At 46.0% G+C, this 19,945-nt stretch overlaps 1 protein-coding gene across 1 annotated transcript; it reads right to left on the reverse strand.

The window, feature by feature from the left end:
- Window positions 1–5,750: 5,750 nt before the first annotated feature.
- si:ch211-11n16.2 (zinc finger FYVE domain-containing protein 1) lies at window positions 5,751–18,212 on the reverse strand. Its single transcript, XM_036537264.1, has 11 exons — window positions 17,989–18,212; window positions 16,142–16,646; window positions 13,853–14,070; window positions 13,141–13,247; window positions 11,965–12,073; window positions 11,356–11,453; window positions 10,549–10,666; window positions 9,735–9,905; window positions 8,999–9,188; window positions 8,253–8,351; window positions 5,751–7,544 (listed from the first exon to the last, which is right to left on the reverse strand). The coding sequence occupies exons 1-11, from the start codon at window positions 18,106–18,108 to the stop codon at window positions 7,312–7,314; spliced, it is 1,968 nt and encodes a 655-aa protein (XP_036393157.1). The 5' UTR covers window positions 18,109–18,212; the 3' UTR covers window positions 5,751–7,311.
- Between the last annotated feature and the right edge of the window lie 1,733 nt (window positions 18,213–19,945).

Raw genomic sequence — 19,945 nt, forward strand, 5'->3', positions numbered from 1 at the left:
TATTTTGATAGCCTTATCGAAATTCATGGCACGGCGTAAAAAACACGGTAAAGCTACATACATATGCTAATTTCACACCGTTTATCTGTTTAAATGGCTTGCGTCACAGCCGCTCTGAACACCTGCGTCGGCTCGCCGTAGTCTTTTCTGCGTCTGATCCTCTGCACGGCGAAACGGTAAACGCGTTTGATAAATGACCTGTGCTTACTGTGCAGATCTGAACTGAAGTGGACTTCTCTCTCCCTTATCTCATTTATATTTCATAGTCACAGCGACCTCACTGATAATGTGCTTTGTTTGCCAGCTTGTCCTTTCCAATTTTGTCATTTATTGCTGTTTTTAGTATGTCCCTGAGCCTTGAACAGGAAAATCACGCAATGTTCTTTTAAAGATAGGAGTAGGGCACTTGCACGTGTCTCGCACTTCCCGTCTCCATCGGTTAAGGGTTTTAGCCGGCACCGTCGAGTTATTAAATTGATTGATAGAAGTTAATCACCCTGGCAACTTCAGGTATTTCTTTTGAATCTAAGGGGGGCTTAATTATCCACGCCCGGATGCGATATAAAAGGCGGTCATTAAGCAAATTAATGAATTTATCCTGGCATTTCAGGTCTTTAAAAGGTTGTGTGCGGAGGCTGCCTGCCCTTTTCCGCGGCCCGATGGAGTCTGTAAAGGTGCCGCTTCAGTTGAGAATGTCGAGTCGCAAATCAAATAACCAGCAAATCCAACAAGTGAAGATAAACGCTGCCTCACTGGAACAAGACTGAAAATGAGCATGCGAACATGAACCCTCCGGTCAGCTATCTGTTGTGTGCCGAACACACGGAGTATGGAAGGCCTATTGGATTTTTGTCCACCAGTCTGGCCAGCTTCCAGGCCATCGACTAGCAATCAGAGAGCCAGAAAATTGCGATGCACTGATTGGCCTAAACTGAAGCACTTGGTGGAGGACCCAGCCACGCAATACCTGAATGGTAAAAAGAGAACTATATGCAACATAACGTTTGCTTGGATATAGAATTGGGATTGAAAAGCATTTGGGATTTGGTATCCTCACAATTGAACTGACATGACTATCTGACCCTGTTTTAGGGTGTGGTTGTGTGGTTCAAGGTTGCTCCACAGGACTCAGGTGTAGAAATGTATGCATATATGTACTCCAATTAATCCCACCTTCCCTCCTTTCTCTTCACAACCTCCACACACTCTCACACACACGTCTTACCTTATATTCTCTAGACATGAGCACGAACTGTGACATTCACCACTCCAAGGGGATAAAAAAAAATCAAAGTAGTCAACAATAAATGTCTGTGAAGTTGTTTGTCAAAAGAGAGATTAGAGACCAATTCAAAGAGCTTGTCCTCTTTAATAAACTGGAGAAGAATATAGGTCCTTGGCTGTGAGCAGAAACGCCCTCTTCCCTTTCTGAATGAGTCTCATACTGACACCACTTTGAAGCAATCAACATCTCCATGGGATCCAGCTGGGACAAGATCAACAAGACTGGCAGAACCACTAATCTCTACTGCAGCTACAGAGAGGCAGAACCAGGTTTTAAGATTGTTCTCTGTCCCCGCTGATGAAATCTGTCTCTTTTTTTGTTGTTACTCTTTTTCGGACACATGCTGAAATTATTTTTCTACCCACCTACCCGGTGAAGAGCTGATTGTTCTTTTGCCAGTTCTGGAGTGCTGCTGACTGGTGGGATTTATTCCGGGGTTTTTCACTGCCCCCCTTCCAACCCCCTCCCTCTTATATCACGGAGCCTGACCCCCAGCACCCTGGTGGTGCCCGGCTGTGCCGGTGTTGGTTCATCCTGTGCCAGCTCCCCTGAGCCCTTGCCAGCCCCTGCCATTCAGACAGGGGCCCGATCCTCACCACAGGCCTCGCTGTAACTGTAGCCTTTCATTGCAGGCCTGTAGACACCCAGACACGGGGCCTGTGGGAGAAACAAGACACTGGAGACAGGCAGACGCAGAAACAAAACGTACAGACAGACCCAAAAAGACACCGAGACAGCCAGTGGGGACAGGCACGGCCTGAGACACTGAGAAAGCCAGTGGGGACAGGCACGGCCTGCGACACTGAGAAAGCCAGTGGGGACAGGCACGGCCTGCGACACTGAGACAAAGTGTGAGAGACTGGAAAACACTGAGATGCTGAGGTGGACATATAAACAGCAAGACGTCGACCGAGGCAGACACTGACACGGAACCCGAGCCGCTGAAGCGGGCGATGATCGTGATGGACAACGAGCCAGACAAAGGAGCTCTCTGCAGCCCCTGTGAATCTCTCCTGTAAGCGAGAACCCCCTAATGGCCCAGCAGGAACCGCTCTGCACCCGATGCCTTCCACCTTGAGGAGCAACAGAACAACCTGCTCACTACTGGCCTGGCACAGCTCGATTTCCCCACTCCCTGCCCTGTTTCAACCCCAGAAATCTCCACGCTGGATCGGTGCCTACGAAACTCCAGACTTGCTGCTATTAGCGGTTGCCCTAGGCTCAGTTTACGCATCGTTACACACTCCTATTCTAACGATGTATCCGAAAGATACGCTGAATCAAAATTCTTCCAGATTCATGATGAATGTTATTACACATTCATTGGAGTCTAATTCTATGTCGATGGTGGCTGTGAGGCATGTAAATGAGAATTCCGCCTCGAGTCTAGCAGTCCCACACGATTGTCGTTTACAGGGCTGTGAGTAACAGCAGTGTTGCTTTGTTCATGGGAGGGCTGGACTGTGGATCCAGCTAGAATACTTAAGGTAAGGTGCTTAGTGGCACCACTAAATATCCAACAGCACAAGTGGGCTACACACTGTGTGATGTGTGAAACTGAACCGAGCGCACTGTGAATTCCCCTGGCTAAGCGTCTCTTTTAAGCCAATAAATAATGCAAGATAATGCCGGCGTTACCCGTGGGCCTAGTTACAAGAGCAAGAGAGCACTCATTACGAAGCCAGAGTCTTGTAATTATTGCATTTCATCCCTGGTTACTCTCCCATCAACATGGTGCTCTCTCCTGTAGAAGTGCAAAGTCCACTGGCTTTAGAGAGAGAGACTTTAGCTTTTGCATATTCCAAAGAGGTGATGTCATGATGCCTGGTGCATTGTTACCGGATGGGCCTCATTAACTTACAATTACACTGTCAAAATACATGTCAGTGATTTGTTCCAAGATAACCTACAATCCTAATTGAACACAGATCCGTGTTCAGAGGAGAAGCTGGGAAAATGAACGGTTAATAGTCAGCAACAGTCAAATGCGGTGAGGGGGGACGGGGGGGCGGAGGGGGGGGGGGTGAGTGAAGAGGCAAAAATTGATGTTTGTCTCCCTCTAGTGGTGAAATGACAAGATGCAATATTCTGGATTCCGAGAAATAAGTATCCTTTGCCATGCATCTGTCTGCAGCTCTGCCACTCCTCGTACTGCTGTAGAACATGCTGTCATTTCTGGCGTTTGTCCAATAAGCATAAGCCAAAATTGCAAGATAGTAGTGACTTTAACAATGTATGCTTGATATCACTGTAGATGTTTAAGCATGTCTCCATGTTGGTATGTGGGATAAGAATTTGTTGCACAACAAAATGCATTTAAGGCTTCAAGTTGAGACAATTCCGCTGTTAGCTGGTGCAGACATGCTTCTCCGCATCACCGTTCCTGCTGGTGTCTGAGGTACATTTTTCACAGCCAAGACCCAGCGTTGTTATAATGGCCCTTTAACATTGCCACAATGTGATCAAGCCGTATCAAAGTTACAGGAAAGTTATGAGCAGTGTTCCCCATTCGAAGAGGAGTTAAGATGTGATGATAAAGGGTAACTGTAAGCTGTTTCCAAATGAGTTCATCATCACATCATCAGAATACAAATAACTAATTTGCTTCATCTATTAAGATGAATTCATTCTGCAATGCAGTTTTAGTGCCTCGATATTTTAATTGAAAAGCATAATTAGGTCTCATTATGATGTCTGAACCAAATTTGTTGAAGGGGTAGATATTAACAAAATGACACATTACCACAGACGCAACTCCCTGTATGTGTTTCGTTCACAAAGGATCTCCAGCAGGTTAGATGTCGAGAGTTACATACAGGTAGATAATCATTTACAAGATAAATCAAGTCTTAATTAAAAGCAATTGGAATGAAAAACAACTTTGCACCTGTGTGTGTTAGCCTTGCATTGCTATGTCAGAAATCCCAGTTAGAGCATTGATTTTTCAGATTGTATTGCTCCCAATTCGAATATTAACTTATCCCCATGTGTTTAATATGCACTTTCATGTTCATTATCACATGGCCATGGACGGAAGTGTAGCAGGTCAGTGTGGATGCTGAACATTTGTCTGTGTGTGTGGCTGTGTGTCTCTGTGCAAGTAAGTGGATGTGATTTCCTCTCTGCTCTGGCTTCTCGAATGGAGTTCACCTCTTTGTTCTGCTTGGATGGAAACACACAAATCACTGCAGTTATGAGCAGGTTAGGGGCTGTTAAATGGGATGGAAAGGTGGTTGGGGGTGGGGGGGATACAGCTCTCCTCGCGGTCTTTTCCTCGAGCCCTCTAACCAACCGTCACACCACCATATTGATCGTACGCGGGCCAAGACCATCCATCTGAAGGCCTGTTGGCACTCTGTGCACAGCAGCGCCGAACAGACGATGCCCCTAAAGCGCTGATCCAAGACCAGCTAACCACAAAACCAATTCTAACCCCAGCCATTTTGAGCAAGATGCTGAAACTAATCCAGAGTCTGTGATTTGGGGGGCACTACCTACCTATTCATGAGGGAACACAGGCCAGTAATCATAACCTGTCACCACAATGACTGTGTCCTTATGCTTTTTACTTCCAGCAGGTTTTCTTTGCTGTTTGAAGAGGGAGGTTCAACCCAGGTCACAGAAGCAGAATGTGGTTCTGTTCTTAGATATGTTAAATGACTGGAGGGTTTCTGAATACAAAGAGTGCAAGAATTACCTGTTCAGGTGTGTCAAATCAAACTGAAGGTCATGCCGAAAGGCTCCGTTTGCTTAGACAAAGGAAATGAGCCAAGACCTGAACTGCTTTATTATTGAACATGATTTTACTAAATATCATCCCAAACATGCAGGGGCACATGCTGTAACCTGAGCTGAAAACCTGAATGTACATCTTAGCCTGTCACTTTGAATTAACCTTTCATACCTGAACCTGTCAGAGTGCTGCAGAATGGGTTAACTCAGCTATGAGCATTGGGTAATTTCTGCCTGGGTCAACAGATCTGAGATCAGCTTGACCAGCTCCAGTCCTAAGCCCAGCTACGTAGTGAAGCATGGTGATTACGATCCCTGAACAGCTGCTAAAGGCAAAAGGCGCCAGCACTGAGCCACAGACTGAAAAGGCCTAGCCCTGTGAAGTATGTGTCTGTCGTCTAAGACGCTGCCTCGACTGACCTTCAGTGGTATTTTTGTAAGATGCACTCAAACAATGGTGAGAGGGCACTGGTGCATTAAACTAAGCGGAATCAGAAATGGTAGCGGAAATTACAGGGGAGCCAAGCTAATGGCCCATCAACACAATGGAAAAAGGAGCAAGCTGCCCTTAATGTCCGACCCGCTTCTGCTGCCAGTAACCGTCAGGCAGACGCGTCCCTGTCTGCGTGACATCATCAGCGAGCGCATTAGACGCGACCTTTGCCCAGGCAGCCTTCTGAGAGGAGACAGAAGGAAAAGGAAAACGGGAAAACAGGGCTTCGATATTCTTTATTCCCAAAAACAGCCTGATAAAAAATAAAAAGATTGTCTAATGCTGCATATCTATAGTGTGTATTTAATACAACAATTCCATTTGTTTTATCTGTACAGAAAGCCAGTATTTTAATATCCAGTTTTAGAAGTACACTGTAAAAAAAAATAAAAAAGGGAGAGCCCATAGCTGGAATGGTTCCCTTTTTAGGCGCTTTGAGAAAACTGGTTCTCAAAACCATTTAAAGTCCGAAATGAACTAAACAAATTATAAAAACAACAGTGCCCATGAAAGCATAGTAATAGTACGAGAATTGTTAATATCAATTCTGAATTGTGTGCTTTTAATTATGATTTCAAGCAATGAACATGATCTTTCTAAAATTAAAAAAATGGCTTTCAATCACTCTGGCCATGGACTCCATGGAGTATTGCATCATTTAAACATTACACCACAAAAGTTAAAAATGAGAGCTCGGATCAGTAGATGAGAGGGAAAGCCTCCCGCTGAGAGACGTCAGTGGGAAACAGTGCGCTGAGAAGGGCAGAACCTGAATCTACGCGTGAAGTGTAAACCAGAATGTCCAGTTGAGTCAGGGTGGCCCCGGTCAAAGTGTGAATCTCAAATGCATGAACCCAACACCCTGCGCTGCTCACACTACACCTCTTCCAACAGTCTACGTCTGTGAATGTAACGTAATATAAAGACTACAGATCCTACATGTTGCCTATAAATCCAATCTGACATTGCGTGAGTTCTTCCCCGTTGCGGCTTAAACTTCCACCTGCTATCCTGGCGTCTCAGTGGCTGCCTTCCAAAAGCTTTAGCCGCAACGCACGGCAAGCGCTACAATGGGAGCAATCAAGCCAATCAGCGAGCATCCTCATCAACACGCAGCATTCTCACAACGTTGTAAGGACGTTGCAGGGGCATTACTGATGTTGCGGCAATGTCACATGAAGCATAAAACATTATGTGTCAACTGGATTATTGCCTGTCACTGATCGTGGTCAAGACAGCCTTTTTTTTCCCGCCTGGGCATTATGTTTTTAAGCCAAAACAAACTGCAACTGAATATCAGTGGCTGCAATGGCTTCTGTATGCGTGCTGTTGTCACAACTAGATTCAGATCAGCAACCAACCGCAGCGCGTCTTCCTTAGTATACACTGAATGCTTTCCCTTATGCAGATTCCAAAGGGCACTGAGTGTGTACAGTGGACCGGGTGTAGCTGTAACCTCTCTGTCAACGGGGAGAGGGAAGCTCTGTGAGGCTCGTCTTTGCCATCCCTTCCTGCTTTCCTCTGGGGTAAAGCTATGTGCCGGGTCTCCATCGCAGCCATCGAAAAGTGGGGGCTGAATCCTGCTTTTGCAGGCTGGCCCCGGCCGGGACCCCAGCCGAGCGATTCTGCACACGCCCTGGCCCGCCGAGGCAGCTCCTGTCAGTTGCTGTGGGAGGAGTCTCTGAACGAGATGACCACGCCCCATATAAACGGCAGACAGCCGGAGTTTGCTACAGCACAGAGGGAGATGACGGCGCGGAGAGATAGGGGAGAGGGTCGGCGCGGGGAAGGCGGGGCCCTGTTACAGGCTGCCCTTCCGGCCGGCGCAGTCGTCGCAGACGCGCACGGGGTGGTCCCAGCCGCGGGAGGGCACGGGCCGGGTCTGGGTGGAGCAGCCGCTGCACACGCCCTCCCCGCACGCCCGGCAGTGGTGCTTGGGCATTTTGGGCGTGAAGGCCTTCTTGCACTGGTGGCACTGCACGATCTCGTGGTCCGGAACCCAGTACTCGGGTCGCGCAACGCCCTTCACGAACCCTGCAGAGGACAGACACAAGCCAATCAGGTTGGGACATCACTGTAACATCATAATATTCCAGCTGGGCTACTGCTGCGAAAGACAGATACCGTAACCAAAAGGAGCCATTGGGCTACATATGAATCAGTACTACAACTATAGCGTATCTATAACAGTGAAAGAAACCGGTCTTCCTTCAGATTCATAGGTCACATCAGAAGATAGGAGCAACCCAGAGGTAAAATACTTATGGGGCCAATCACAAATGATTAACCAAACATCTGAGATACACTTTTTCATGATTATACATTATTTCAATGACTGAAAAGGTATGACTAAATCTCGATTTTAAACTATTAATAAGCATTTTTTGATACAGAAGTCACCCTTAAAACTGATTTAAGGCCAAGCTAGCACAAATCCAGTGGAAAACACTACACAATAACATTATGGATATGATATCTTTTTAACAGTCAGATATTGAAATAATATGGTAATAACAGACTGTCCAGTGCAAAGTAATAAAACGTCAAGCACACCACACATAACCACATATTGTAAAGCCATTTGTAAGCAATCTTTTTATTGTTAGATCAACTAATGGCAGAAGTAATCAATCAACTAGAACCATAAAGCACTGTATTTACTTATAAATGATAATTAACGTCCCAAACTCAGTGCTCTCAATACCAGTGCATTATGGGAACAGGGTGTGGAATGGCTCTTACCTAGTGGGTAGTCCACAGCAGTGGTCACCATCTCCAGGGTGGACTGGGCCACCTCCGTCACCCGCCGGGCCATCAACCCCCGAGGCTCTACCTGTGCCACTGAGAATCAGAGAGAGGCACACCGACCAATCAGAAACCAACTCCGCTAACCGATGCATGTCAAACACAAATCAGCTGCTGCACACAGCTCATTTCAGCTGCAGCAGGGTTAAAGCCTCTGCTCCAATGCACTCAGCATTAAAGAGGTGATAGGCTACCATCCCATTCAAAGGACATAAGATGCAAGCTGAAAAATTCAGCCAAACTCCAGGACTATTAAGTGTAGGGACTTTCAGGGGCTGCACCGTCATGACAGCTGATGACTACGCCTGCACCCTCAAAGTGTCAGAACAGCCTCACATGAGTTGTATGCAAGTCAAAACCTTATCTGGCTCCACTAAAATAACCTTGTCAGTGTTGGTCAAAAGAGAAAGGTTTGTCCTTGAAAAATGCAAAAGACCAGCCTCAAGATTTGATAAGGTCATATTTCAGGAAATATTTTGCCAGACTATGATGGATGTGGCCTGGTTTGGCCCAACACAGCCTAGACAGTAGGCACTTTATGGAGAGCCCTGCCAATTCCGGAATTAAACTAAAACTAACTCTCACCATTAAGGCCTAAAACCAAAAACTGATCTAGTGTCAGTACAGTAGCAGTGCAAGCAGCATTGGTGTGTGGTAGCGTGTGCTCAGTGGTAAAGCCGTACCTGGAATTGGGCCAGCAGCCCCTCCCTGTCGATGGCAGGCATCGCACACCCTCACGGGGGCGCTGCCCCACCCCCTCTCGGGCACGGGCATACTGCGGGTGGAGCAGGCCTGGCAGAAGCCCTCCCCGCACGAGCGACAGTGGTGCTTCCTCTCCGCCTCCTCGAAGGGCCTCTTGCAGGCGTGACACGCCTGCGGACGGAAAGACGGAGCGAGATCTCTCAAAACCATACACACATCATCATTCACAACCACACAGCACACCAACATATCATCATTCACAACCACGCAGTCCACTAACATTACATCATTCACAAAAATACATACATTATCACTCACAATATATTCAATATCCTTGCAGGCTGTCCCTCAGGAACACATACTGAAAAACCATCACTTGCACAAGGTGTGACTTGTTAGGATTTACAAAACTTAACATGCCCGGAGCCTAGTGCTACACACTACTCCATCATAACAGCTCCCTTGATTTCAGGCATTAATGTGTACCTGGCACAGTTCCTGAAAACTAATCTTTCTGCCTTTAAAATACCCAACCCCTGCTTGGAACTCCCCTTGGAATTTTAAAGAGGACAGTGGGTAATTAAAAATTAAATTCTGGAAGAGCCTTGAGCAGGATCTGCACGAGATGTCAAACGGATGCTTGGCTCTGGGCCCTGCGGCCACCTGCCGGGGCTGTGGACATGGTGCTGCGCGGGAGCTGCCGGCAAAGGGCCTCACTGTGATCTCTGCGTTCGGCCTCCAGTAGGGCGGCGCCACCTGGTCCGTGATCCAGGCGGTGACGGCCTTGGTGGGGCCGGAGCTGTACTCGGACACCGACTGGATCACGAAGTTCATGCCGTCCAGGACCCGCTGGGCCGCGTTCTGGTGGTCCGTCAGGAAGGCCTCAGACTGCACGCACAGAGCCGGGGGGGGGGTCAAAGGAGCAACACATGGAGGCATTTAAACACCGACTGCCTGCGTGGCCCAATCCCTTCAGCAGCAGTGAAATAGCTACTGCAGCTTTTCCTCAGTCTGTCTGAGTTCAGGCAGTTGTCCTCTGAGTTGCCCTTAGCAATAGACCTGACTGAAAGAGCTCTGCAGAGAACCGAGAGAAATGATAAACACAAATGTCTGAAAGGTCAAGATGAAAAATACCAAAATATGGAAATGAATGAATCATAAAAGCACAAAGATAGGGAGAGATGAAAATAACAGTCCTCAGTGTTGATAAAACACGAATCCTATTCAGAAGGCAAACTAAACTTTCTGGCAGAGCCAATCATTCTCAGTGGTCCTGTGGTGTCACAGACGCCCACTTCTCTGCAAGAGCCAATACAACTTGCAAAATTCTACGCCTGGGCTACAAAAATAATGCGAAAAAATGCAAACACTTGCGATTTTGCAATTTTGTGTCCTTGTGAACAGGACAAGCACAGTATGATTAGTATAATTCTTCCGATCATTATGATTATTATGATTAGGACTTTATGATGAGTAGTGAGGGCACATCTGTGATGCTGGGTGTTTTGCGCTGGGCGTGCCGGCTGCTCACCCCCTGCCAGACGTGCTTGACCTCTGGCCTCACCACGCTGCTCTCGGGGTCCTGGTTCCCCAGCCAGTACTGCCGGCTGCGGTAGATGATGCCACAGCTAGCACACTCCAGCACATACCTGAGAGACAGAGGCAGGAGGGAAAGAGACAGCATGAGGGAAGGAGAGGAGGGGAAAGCAATATGGACACAATATGATACACTATATGGACAAAAGTATTCGGACGCCTGACCATTACATTGTAATGACACTGTATTCAAATACATATACTTTAATATGGAGTTGGTCCCCCTTTTGCAGCTATAACAGCTTCCACTCTTATTGGAAGGCTTTCCACAAGATTTTGGAGTGTTTCTGTGGGAATTTGTGCCCACAGATGTTGGACCAGAAGGCCTGGCTCGCAATCTCCGTTCCAGTTTATCCCAAAGGTGCTCGATGGGGTTGAGGTCAGGGCTCTGTGCGGGCCAGTCAAGTTCTTCCGCACCAAACTCATCAAACCATGTCTTTATAGTCCTTGCTTTGTGCACTGGGGCACAGTCATGTTGGAATAGAAAAGGGCCTTCCCCAAACTGTTGCCACAAAGTTGGAAGCACAGCATTGTCCAAAACGTCTTGTATGCTGAAGCATTAAGATCACCCTTCACTGAAGATAAGGGGCCTACCCCAAACCCTGAAAAACAGGTGTGGCCATATAGTGTATGTTTGTGTATACAAAACAATGGAATGAAGCAGTGTGTGTGTGTGAACTGTTTGTGGTGGATGTGAATTCGTGTACGTGTGTCTGCAGTGTGTGAGGCAGCTGACACTCACCCTGACCAGGCGTACTTGGCCAGGCCCAGCCAGGGGTTGTCTGTGGAAGCCGAGGTCTTGGGGACGACAATCACCTCTCTGCCTCCCTCATAGCACCTCTGAGGGGGAGAGACCAAGCCAAGTCAGCACATGCATGCTTATCTTTGCAACACAAGCTAGAGGATCAATCCCTACTCCCAGCCACCTCCCACCTGAACCACAGGACCCATCCCTGCCCTCCCAGCTATAAGTGAAGGACCAATGAGTGTGTGACCAGCTTCAGGGGCTTAAAAATAGGTACACATGTTTTTGCCTCTGACCACACCAGCACCTCAACAGCACCAAGCTGATGAGCTCCAATCAGTAGCCAAAAAAATGTGACTACATCGCTTTACCTTTAAAAAACATCCCTCTTCTCGTAATGAAAAGAGAGTGTGGACATATTTCTTGGCTGTACATTAGTGAGGCAGGTTTACACCACACTGTCACCAATGCTGCTAACAGTTTTGCTCTGTCGGAGGAGCCTTCTGGAGTTAATTTAAATGAAGCGCCTTGCTTTAAACAACGGCCCATAAAACAGGGGTTTGGAGTTCAGACTCCACCATAGCACATGTGTGAGGAGACTCTTACCTTGCAGATGAGAACCTTGTTGTTGTACTGGTGTGCATACTGGCATAGTCCGTCCGCCACGTGCGGGACGCCATCCTTCAGATGGTTCATGCCGTTTTTACAGCGTATGCTGAGGGGGCGGAGACAGAGCACGCTCAGTTCACACTCGATCAGCAAATCACATCGGCACAATCAAGACAGGCCTTATCTTCTTTCCTACATCGACACATTTTTTTCCCGAAGAATTTTAACTGGCATGAGTAGGATGAGATGCAAACAATTAGGAAATGATCGGAAATGAAAGAGAAAGTAGAAAACTATGAACAACGCATTGCACAGATGCTGCACGCGCTCATGCACACACAAAAGCGTGCAGACGGATGCACACACACAGCCTTTGACTCGCTGCAGTGGGACTAGCAACGCTCACTGCAGCCTTACTGAATCTGCAGTCAGAGAAGGCTCTTTCCTGGCCAACAGTGGCTGCATGCCTGCATAATTCACATTACTGCACTTAACTGTCTATGAAAATCTCGAATTGTAACCTCCCCTCAGCTGTTAGATACATATTTATACATAATTTCATTTATCGAGCCTCCTGATGCACTATAACAGAGTGTCATTGTGGGTGACCGGGAGACAGTTGCGTAATACTTCTAGAGCTTTCTCCTTGCCTGTCACTGCGCTTTCTCAGGCGAGAACAGACTTGCTCTTGTGGGAAACGGTCAAAAGAATACTGGTCTAATATACTGCCGTGGCACCGGGAACCAGGCATCACCCACTCACCCTCATTCTACGCATGATTGTGAAGACACATTTTTAACAGTCAAAATATTTCAATGGTTATATGAGTACATGATATTCTCCTTTACTGGCAGACAAACCCGGGCTTTGTGCTTGGATCTGAAAAGGCTCATTGACCACCATCCATTTCTGGGCGCATGATTAGAAGAGAAAAACATGAACACTGTATCCAGTGGAAAAAAAGCAGCATGGATAAAAATCACCCCAACAGTCATGGCTTGAAACATGGGGTCAGTTGTATAAGACATCGAGGGATGAGACTGCTTTGACACTATGGTTTTGTTTTCTCTTTGATTACAGATAGCTAACACGGTCCCCACCCTGTCTGCAGAGGAGCGGGTACGGGTAGAGGTACGGCTACGGTACATTTATGGGTACTGGTGTAGTACTTACTTGCAGCTGAGACAGACAGAGGAGCAGGTGAAATACTCGTCAGGGAAGAAGGAGTACAAGTTCATCTTGTCATCGGAGATCTCCCCACAAAACCTCTCACTCAGGGCCTGGGACAATGAAGGGGAGGAGCCACATCACAGGAACATCAGAGGAACTCAACAGAGGTCACTACAAATTTACACTGAACATCACCTCTGACCTTCTGGAAGACCAGAAACACACTGTCGATTCCACTGACCGTTCCACCCTTACGACTCCATTACAGAAGGTGGTTGGAAAATTGGGGGACATTAAGGAATTCAGGACGGTACATAACGGTGTTTCATATTCAGAGTAAAAGCCTGTAGCGCCCTTTTAAACACTCGGCTATCATACGTAGCTGTAAAATTTACAATACCACAAATCCCAGGGGAAAAGGCAGTCACACAACTAAACTAGACACCCACTCAAATGTCTGAACATACACAAATACACTCATAAGTACACGCTCGCACATCCAAACATACACACACACAGATTCACAAAGACACAAACCAGAGTCAGATACAAAAACAAAAACACAGACACACACATACATACAAACAAGCACAGAAACACAGAAACAATCACGACACACGCGCAGACAAGCCAAAGACAGACAGAAAGAAGCCTCCGGAGCCTCTCCAGCAGGGCCAAAGGCTCACAGAGCCGCGGGGCGTCGAGGTGGCCCCACCTGCAGGGCGCTGTAAACGATGGCGGGCTGGCGGGGCGAGCGGGTGGCGGTGTTGCCCACTTGCTGGCGCACGGCTGCCAGGAGCAGGGAGTAGTCGGTGGGGGGGCTGACGGTCTGGGTGCCCACGTACTGCACCGAGCTGAAGGCTTCCGTGCGCAGGCCCTGGTCGTGGAAGCGTTTCTGCAGCAGGGTGTCAGCGTGCCCCGAGACACCGCTCTCTGGGGTCACACAGCAGAGACAGAAGTGAGGAACGGGGGCCTGTCGTGGGGCTCCCCCTGTCACACCACTCACCGGAAGGCACCCAGGTCCGTCTTCTAAAGAAATTACCTCAACCTTACTGTGAAAACACTATCTAACAGGTGCTTGGGCTTGAAGATCAATTGTAAGCTTTCTTTGAAAATGAACGACAGGGAAAGTGTCATTTTGAGCACACCAATGTCACACTGAGGTTGTGTTCCAATCCACCCTACACACTTACTCTCCTAATAACAAGTGGAGGTTCAGCAGTTGCAGTGTTAAGGGGTGTTCCAATTCATCATATTTGTATCATATTGTTCATATCATACATACATGCAGAGAAGTGACAGAAACAGAAAGAAGGAGTGGGGCTCCCGAATGGCTAAGTGAGCTAAAGAGCCTGTGATTCCAAAGTTAGGGATGAAAAAGTGTGTGAATCCCAAAAGAGGAAAAAAAAAGTTTAACATTTTAATAATGATGCCTACGTTATGTTACCTTACTGCTCATTAGTTAAGTGGAATATTATTACAGGTAAAAACACCGTACTTTTAGAAAATCAGACAGCCAGTCTCCTATTCCATCCTGTAACAGTATTTTGCCAGCTATCAATTTTCCCAGCAAGTTTTGGGATAGCTCTCTAGAAAAATGTTTCATTTTGGCATTTTGCTAGTTTTCTGAATAGTCAAACAAGGACAAATGCTGTTTCACATTGCAAGGCTGACCTCAGCTAGCTACTCTGCTGTTATTCCAGAGACATTTTAGAAGGATGGGGAAACATGGCCCCAGAACATTGAACAGAATTATGATACTGAAGTATGCTCAAAACACAGCCTACTTTTGCTCCTTCCTTTCTTTGCAGTCAAATAAATACTTACATTATATTACATTATTGTCATTTAGTAGATGCTCTTATTCAGAGCAACTTACATAGGTTACAATTTTAACATGCTATGCACTTAATGAGCTAGATATTTACTGAGGCAATTCTGGGTTAAGTACCTTGCCTAAGGGTACAGCAGCAGTGTCCCAGCAGGGCACTACTGTGATGCAACTGGAAAACCCCACATGTCTAAGCGCACTGAAAAAATTACATTGACGTGGAGCACAGGGCATGTAAGTGGCCCTTATAAGCCAGATTTATGAGTGCTTTACATCCCACTGAATGTTTCATCTGGGTATATTCCCTCACAGAGTGATCCTTGGTGCCTTTGGGTTTATGGTTAACCAAGTAATTACACCGGACCGTATGGATACTCTCGTGATAGCTATAACACAGCAATTTACAAACCACCTGTTCCAGGAATTCATTAGCTGGTGAGCCCTGGAAAACCTCAACCTACTGTGCTAATTCAGTTCTGTTCCCACCCCTCGTGTCTATTCCTAAGGGTCAAATCCACTCTCTCTGCTTTGCACAGCAATTAGCCTCCTACGTAGCTGTGCCACCATATCATTAATGATACCTGTTTGAGTGAAATTTACATTGCTAACCCAAGACACCTTAAATAGGCTGTATTTTACACATCACCCATTTATAAAGCTGCTACATTACCTCAGGGGCACACAGTAGCTGTGTCATACCTGGATGTAAACCTGCCAGTCTGGACCTATTCAGGTGCCTCAACATGACTAAACATGGCCAACTTTTGAGTTTAACAAAAGGTGAGGGTATCATGAGAGTGCTATTTCATTACCACCAGCACCATCTAATTTGTCCACATATATGATAGGACTTCTTTGAGTTGCATCACAGTATTGTCATTTAGCAGATGCTCTTATCCAGAGTGACTCACATAGACTACAGTTTTTTTTTTTTTATATTTTCCATTTATAGAGATGCATATTTACTGAGGCAATTTTTTGGGTTAAGTACCTTGCCCAAGGGTACAATGGGAGTGCCCCGGCAGGGAATTGAACTGGCAATCGAACTTAGAGTTACAATCTCACTCATTACCACTACTCCTCACTACCATCACATATTGGTATGTTTGGTGTGTGTGTGTGTGTGTGTGTGTGTGTGTGTGTGTGTGTGTGTGTGTGTGTGTGCAAACGTACCGTGGCCCAGCAGCTTGGTGCGGGAGGTCTCCTGAAACACGATGACGGCGGGCCCCAGGCTGGAGAGGGGCACCTCCAGGCCGCAGCGGTTGGAGAGGGCCCGCAGCTCCGGGGTGAAGTACTTCAGGTAGGCCTCCGAGGCCCTGCCCAGGAACTCGAACATGTCGTTGTGCAGCCGCTCGGCCCGCGTGCGGTACACCACCACGTCCGACACCGCCAGAACCTTCAGCAGTAGGCGCATGCGCTGGTTCTGGTTGGCGGCGGCCCCCAGGAGGCCCTCCGTGTCCAGCGCCACTAGGCGCAGGCCTGGGTCGAAGGCCGCCCACACCCCCACCGTGCAGGAGTCCTGCAGGGCCGAGGTGGGGAACACCTCCTCCCCGCCGAAGAGCACGTGGTTCAGGGTGTGCGACTTGCCGTCGCCCGTGTTGCCAAAGATGGCCAGCACCTTCACGCTCGGGACGTCCCGGCAGCCCAGCCTCTCCAGGAACTGTGCCTCGTCGCGGACCTGAGGGGCAGACACTCTCCAAATGTTTGCTGCATTGATACATTGACACAATGTCATCAAAGTGTTTTCACAAACGTGTGGCTGGGTGATAAAAGTTATAACCAGATTTCCATATCAATTAAATGTGGAATTTAAGAAAGATAGCTTTCCTCTGATCAAGCTAAAGTTAATCATGTACTCTACTAGGAGACAGATGTCTCGGTCAAGGTTCTCTCCTGTAATACATTGCATTGAAACTCATCACTAGTTAAATGAGACTGATAATGTAGTCAAGCTGTTATATGTGGTCAGGCTGTTACATGCAAGTGCCTGCAATTATCTCCTAGATTTACATTACGGTACATAATAGTTTTGTTTTGTTATTCGCCAAAGCAGTATTCCCCCAATTACGCATTAGCTAACTATGCAGAAAGAGAAAGCACCGAAATTTCCCTTAGTTGTCGTTGTTTTTTTTTTTTACAAGGTATGGGCAGTATTACTGTGTAATAATTCTGAGCTGAAACGCAGTCTTTGTTGTTCTTTTCCATCACGTGTTAAGATGACATCACTAACTGCGCATGCTATGTAGCGAGTTAGCTAACTAGCACAGTAACAAAAAAAAATCACAAATTCTGGTACATTTAAACAACTAATTTTGCATATATGTATTTTAAATAATAGGGTCAATTACTCATGCTGTTAGCTATTAATATTTAGAAAAATGCCATGACAGCTAATACTCATCTGACAGCTAGCTAGGCTTCCTGATGACCAGTTATTGCATATGGCCTTTGCAAGCTAGCTGGTTATATACCTCACGTTAGCTAAAAGTTACCCGTGCGCTCTAGTCTGTTGTTTGGAACGCAATCGAAGATCTGTGTTTAACCATAAAGTCATGGATCTGGCGACAGGAACTGATTTCTGGAATATCTGTACTACTTGTAAAATCATGTAGCTAACTAACATTAACTGCCGGTAGCTAACTTGCTACACACATAGAACTAGATAGATACGACTGACAGTAACAACAGCATTGTTAGCTAGCATGCTAACAAATACGGTTTTCTCTCTTACAGTGATCTAAACTGCGTGACAACTGATAAAAGTCAACTTGCTAGTTTGCAGAGATGGCTTTGTCGATAGCTAACTAGCTAGGCATTGTTAAACGGGTTACTAGTTTGTTGGACAGACATCGCTAACTTCACTTGCCAGCTTCCTGGTTAAATGCTGTGGATAATATGTTGTGTTATCATCAGCAATGAACAGCATTTTATGTCAATATGAAATTCCTCAGCGCTGTTTGCTAGTTACCCAGCGTGTGCTATCAAAAGAGTCGGTGGACTTTGATAGCTAGACTGTCTACCTGCAGATTTTCATGTTCGTCCACCAAAAGGAAACTCCGGCTGTCGCCCTTCTCTTCGTCTTCCTTTCCTGGGTGACAAAGCGACACTTCGTCCATCTCTTTCAGCAGCAGATCTGACATGTTTCTGTTTACAACATAACTGATCGTCCCTACTTCCTGTGTCGGACCGAGGCTAAGGCCGGCGAGCACAACAACAACAAACTAGCATGGATTCCATGCTTATTTCCCACAACCCCTAGCAGCACTCGGGGGAATCGCTGGGAGGAACAAAACAAAACACAAAATGCTACAGCGGCCAGCCCGCGGTGTCACAACACGCTCCACGCAGCGCGACCCGGGGAAGTAGCGCCACCATGCGGACATAATTTAGAATTGTAATCATACTTCAAGAATGCTCGGCAATATACGGTAAACCAGCTAGCAAGACTGACTAGACGGTATGATTTCATTACTGCACTGGGTGGCGTGAGTTTTTGATACCTCACACACCTGACAATAGCTTGTATGTCATGTATGGAAAGATATTACTATATCTGAGAACTCGATGAAGAACAGTTGTGTGCATCAAAAGTAGGGGAAATTTCTTACTTTGTACGATGTAATGCCTGTCTTTTTTTGTAAATAAATACAATACAATAAATGACTGCATTATTTGCAGAACTTGAAGAAAACTGTAGCTTTCATTTTCAAATTGTTTGGATTCACACGTGAGCCCACCACCCAGATGTTCTGTTGAAAAATCATTCCATACAGCCAACGTTCATTAAATATTTGTTAGCAGTGGTCTATAAATAGCCAGTGTCAGCGTGTCTGCGAAGTGGCGCCATAGCAGTTAGCCATGGAGACTGAGTGAAATTCTACCGTTGTCCCTTGGTCTCCCTCTGTCTCAGACACAATACTTGAATCATTGCCATTCCGTGAACTCATACATGCAATACACCTGAGAAGCACAGAAAATCAGACGGCTCTATGTCTATTATAAAACATGTCAGGTGCGACTGCAGGTGCTACGCCTCTACTCTAATTTTGTAATTAAACAGAAAGAGTTTTTTAAGCAAAGGTATTCCGTAGTGCTTTGCTTGTTGTACCACGATCTTGATCCATTCATCATCACTGATTGCTGAGCACATAGAGAGTGCATAGTCAGATGTATAAATTCAGTCAAGACAGATTTAATTACATAATTAAGAGTTAGATGAATATATAGGCTGCAGTAAATCTAATAATCCATACTTCCCCACCAAGCTTTTAGTGTTCTGCATCTTGTTTTTAGCCAGAGCTGCTTCAAATTACTTGCTTATGAACTGACTCTATTTTAACGTATAAGTTGCACAATAAGATTAAAATGTAATTACTTTCTCAAACCTGATTTTGTTTGTTATTACACTTGTTATGATAATTAATGTCATACATTATAAATTGCCTGGCATGAAAACATCTGCTTTATACTCCAAGAGCGGTGTTGGCTAGTGTTATTGTAACTTTTTCCTGCTAGAATAAAAAAAAGAATAATAATTCAACACAATTCAAAGGAACTGTATTAAGGGGATATTTTTTAGTGGCATGAACACATTGCAGACATAAAATATGCCATAAAGATACAAGCAGATGTCATTGTACACACGTGTTGAATGTACCTTACAAATAAGTAAATTAAAACGAAATCAGTAAATCCCATACAAATATGATAAAATCTCATCATTAATACACCTTCAAACCAACACACTGCTTAGACAGAATGATTGGAAACCCTAACAGATGCAGCTCTGAGGCGGCGATGTAACTCTTAATATATTAAATTATAGTACGTGTACTTCTGACCCAGTTGTTAAACCTTGCCTGTTAAATTTGCTTTACTTTTCCCCGGAATACATCCTTCCCTTCGAGAGTACATATATAGTGGTAATTTAGGGGAGACACTGGGTGTATATTATTTAGCTTGATCATCCTGTAAATA

The sequence above is a fragment of the Megalops cyprinoides genome, chromosome 9 (genome assembly GCF_013368585.1).
Source record: "Megalops cyprinoides isolate fMegCyp1 chromosome 9, fMegCyp1.pri, whole genome shotgun sequence".
NCBI classification, from domain to species: Eukaryota; Metazoa; Chordata; class Actinopteri; order Elopiformes; family Megalopidae; genus Megalops; species Megalops cyprinoides.

Excerpts from the sequence above, each read along its gene's own strand:
- si:ch211-11n16.2 (XM_036537264.1), bottom strand. The coding sequence starts at position 18,108 with ATGTCAGATCTGCTGCTGAAAGAGATGGACGAAGTGTCGCTTTGTCAC. Across the intron at positions 11,454-11,964 it reads ACAAGGTTCTCATCTGCAAG|AGGTGCTATGAGGGAGGCAG; the intron begins GTAAGAGTCTCC and ends TCTCCCCCTCAG. Across the intron at positions 9,189-9,734 it reads GGCCGAACGCAGAGATCACA|GCGTGTCACGCCTGCAAGAG; the intron begins GTGAGGCCCTTT and ends TTCCGTCCGCAG.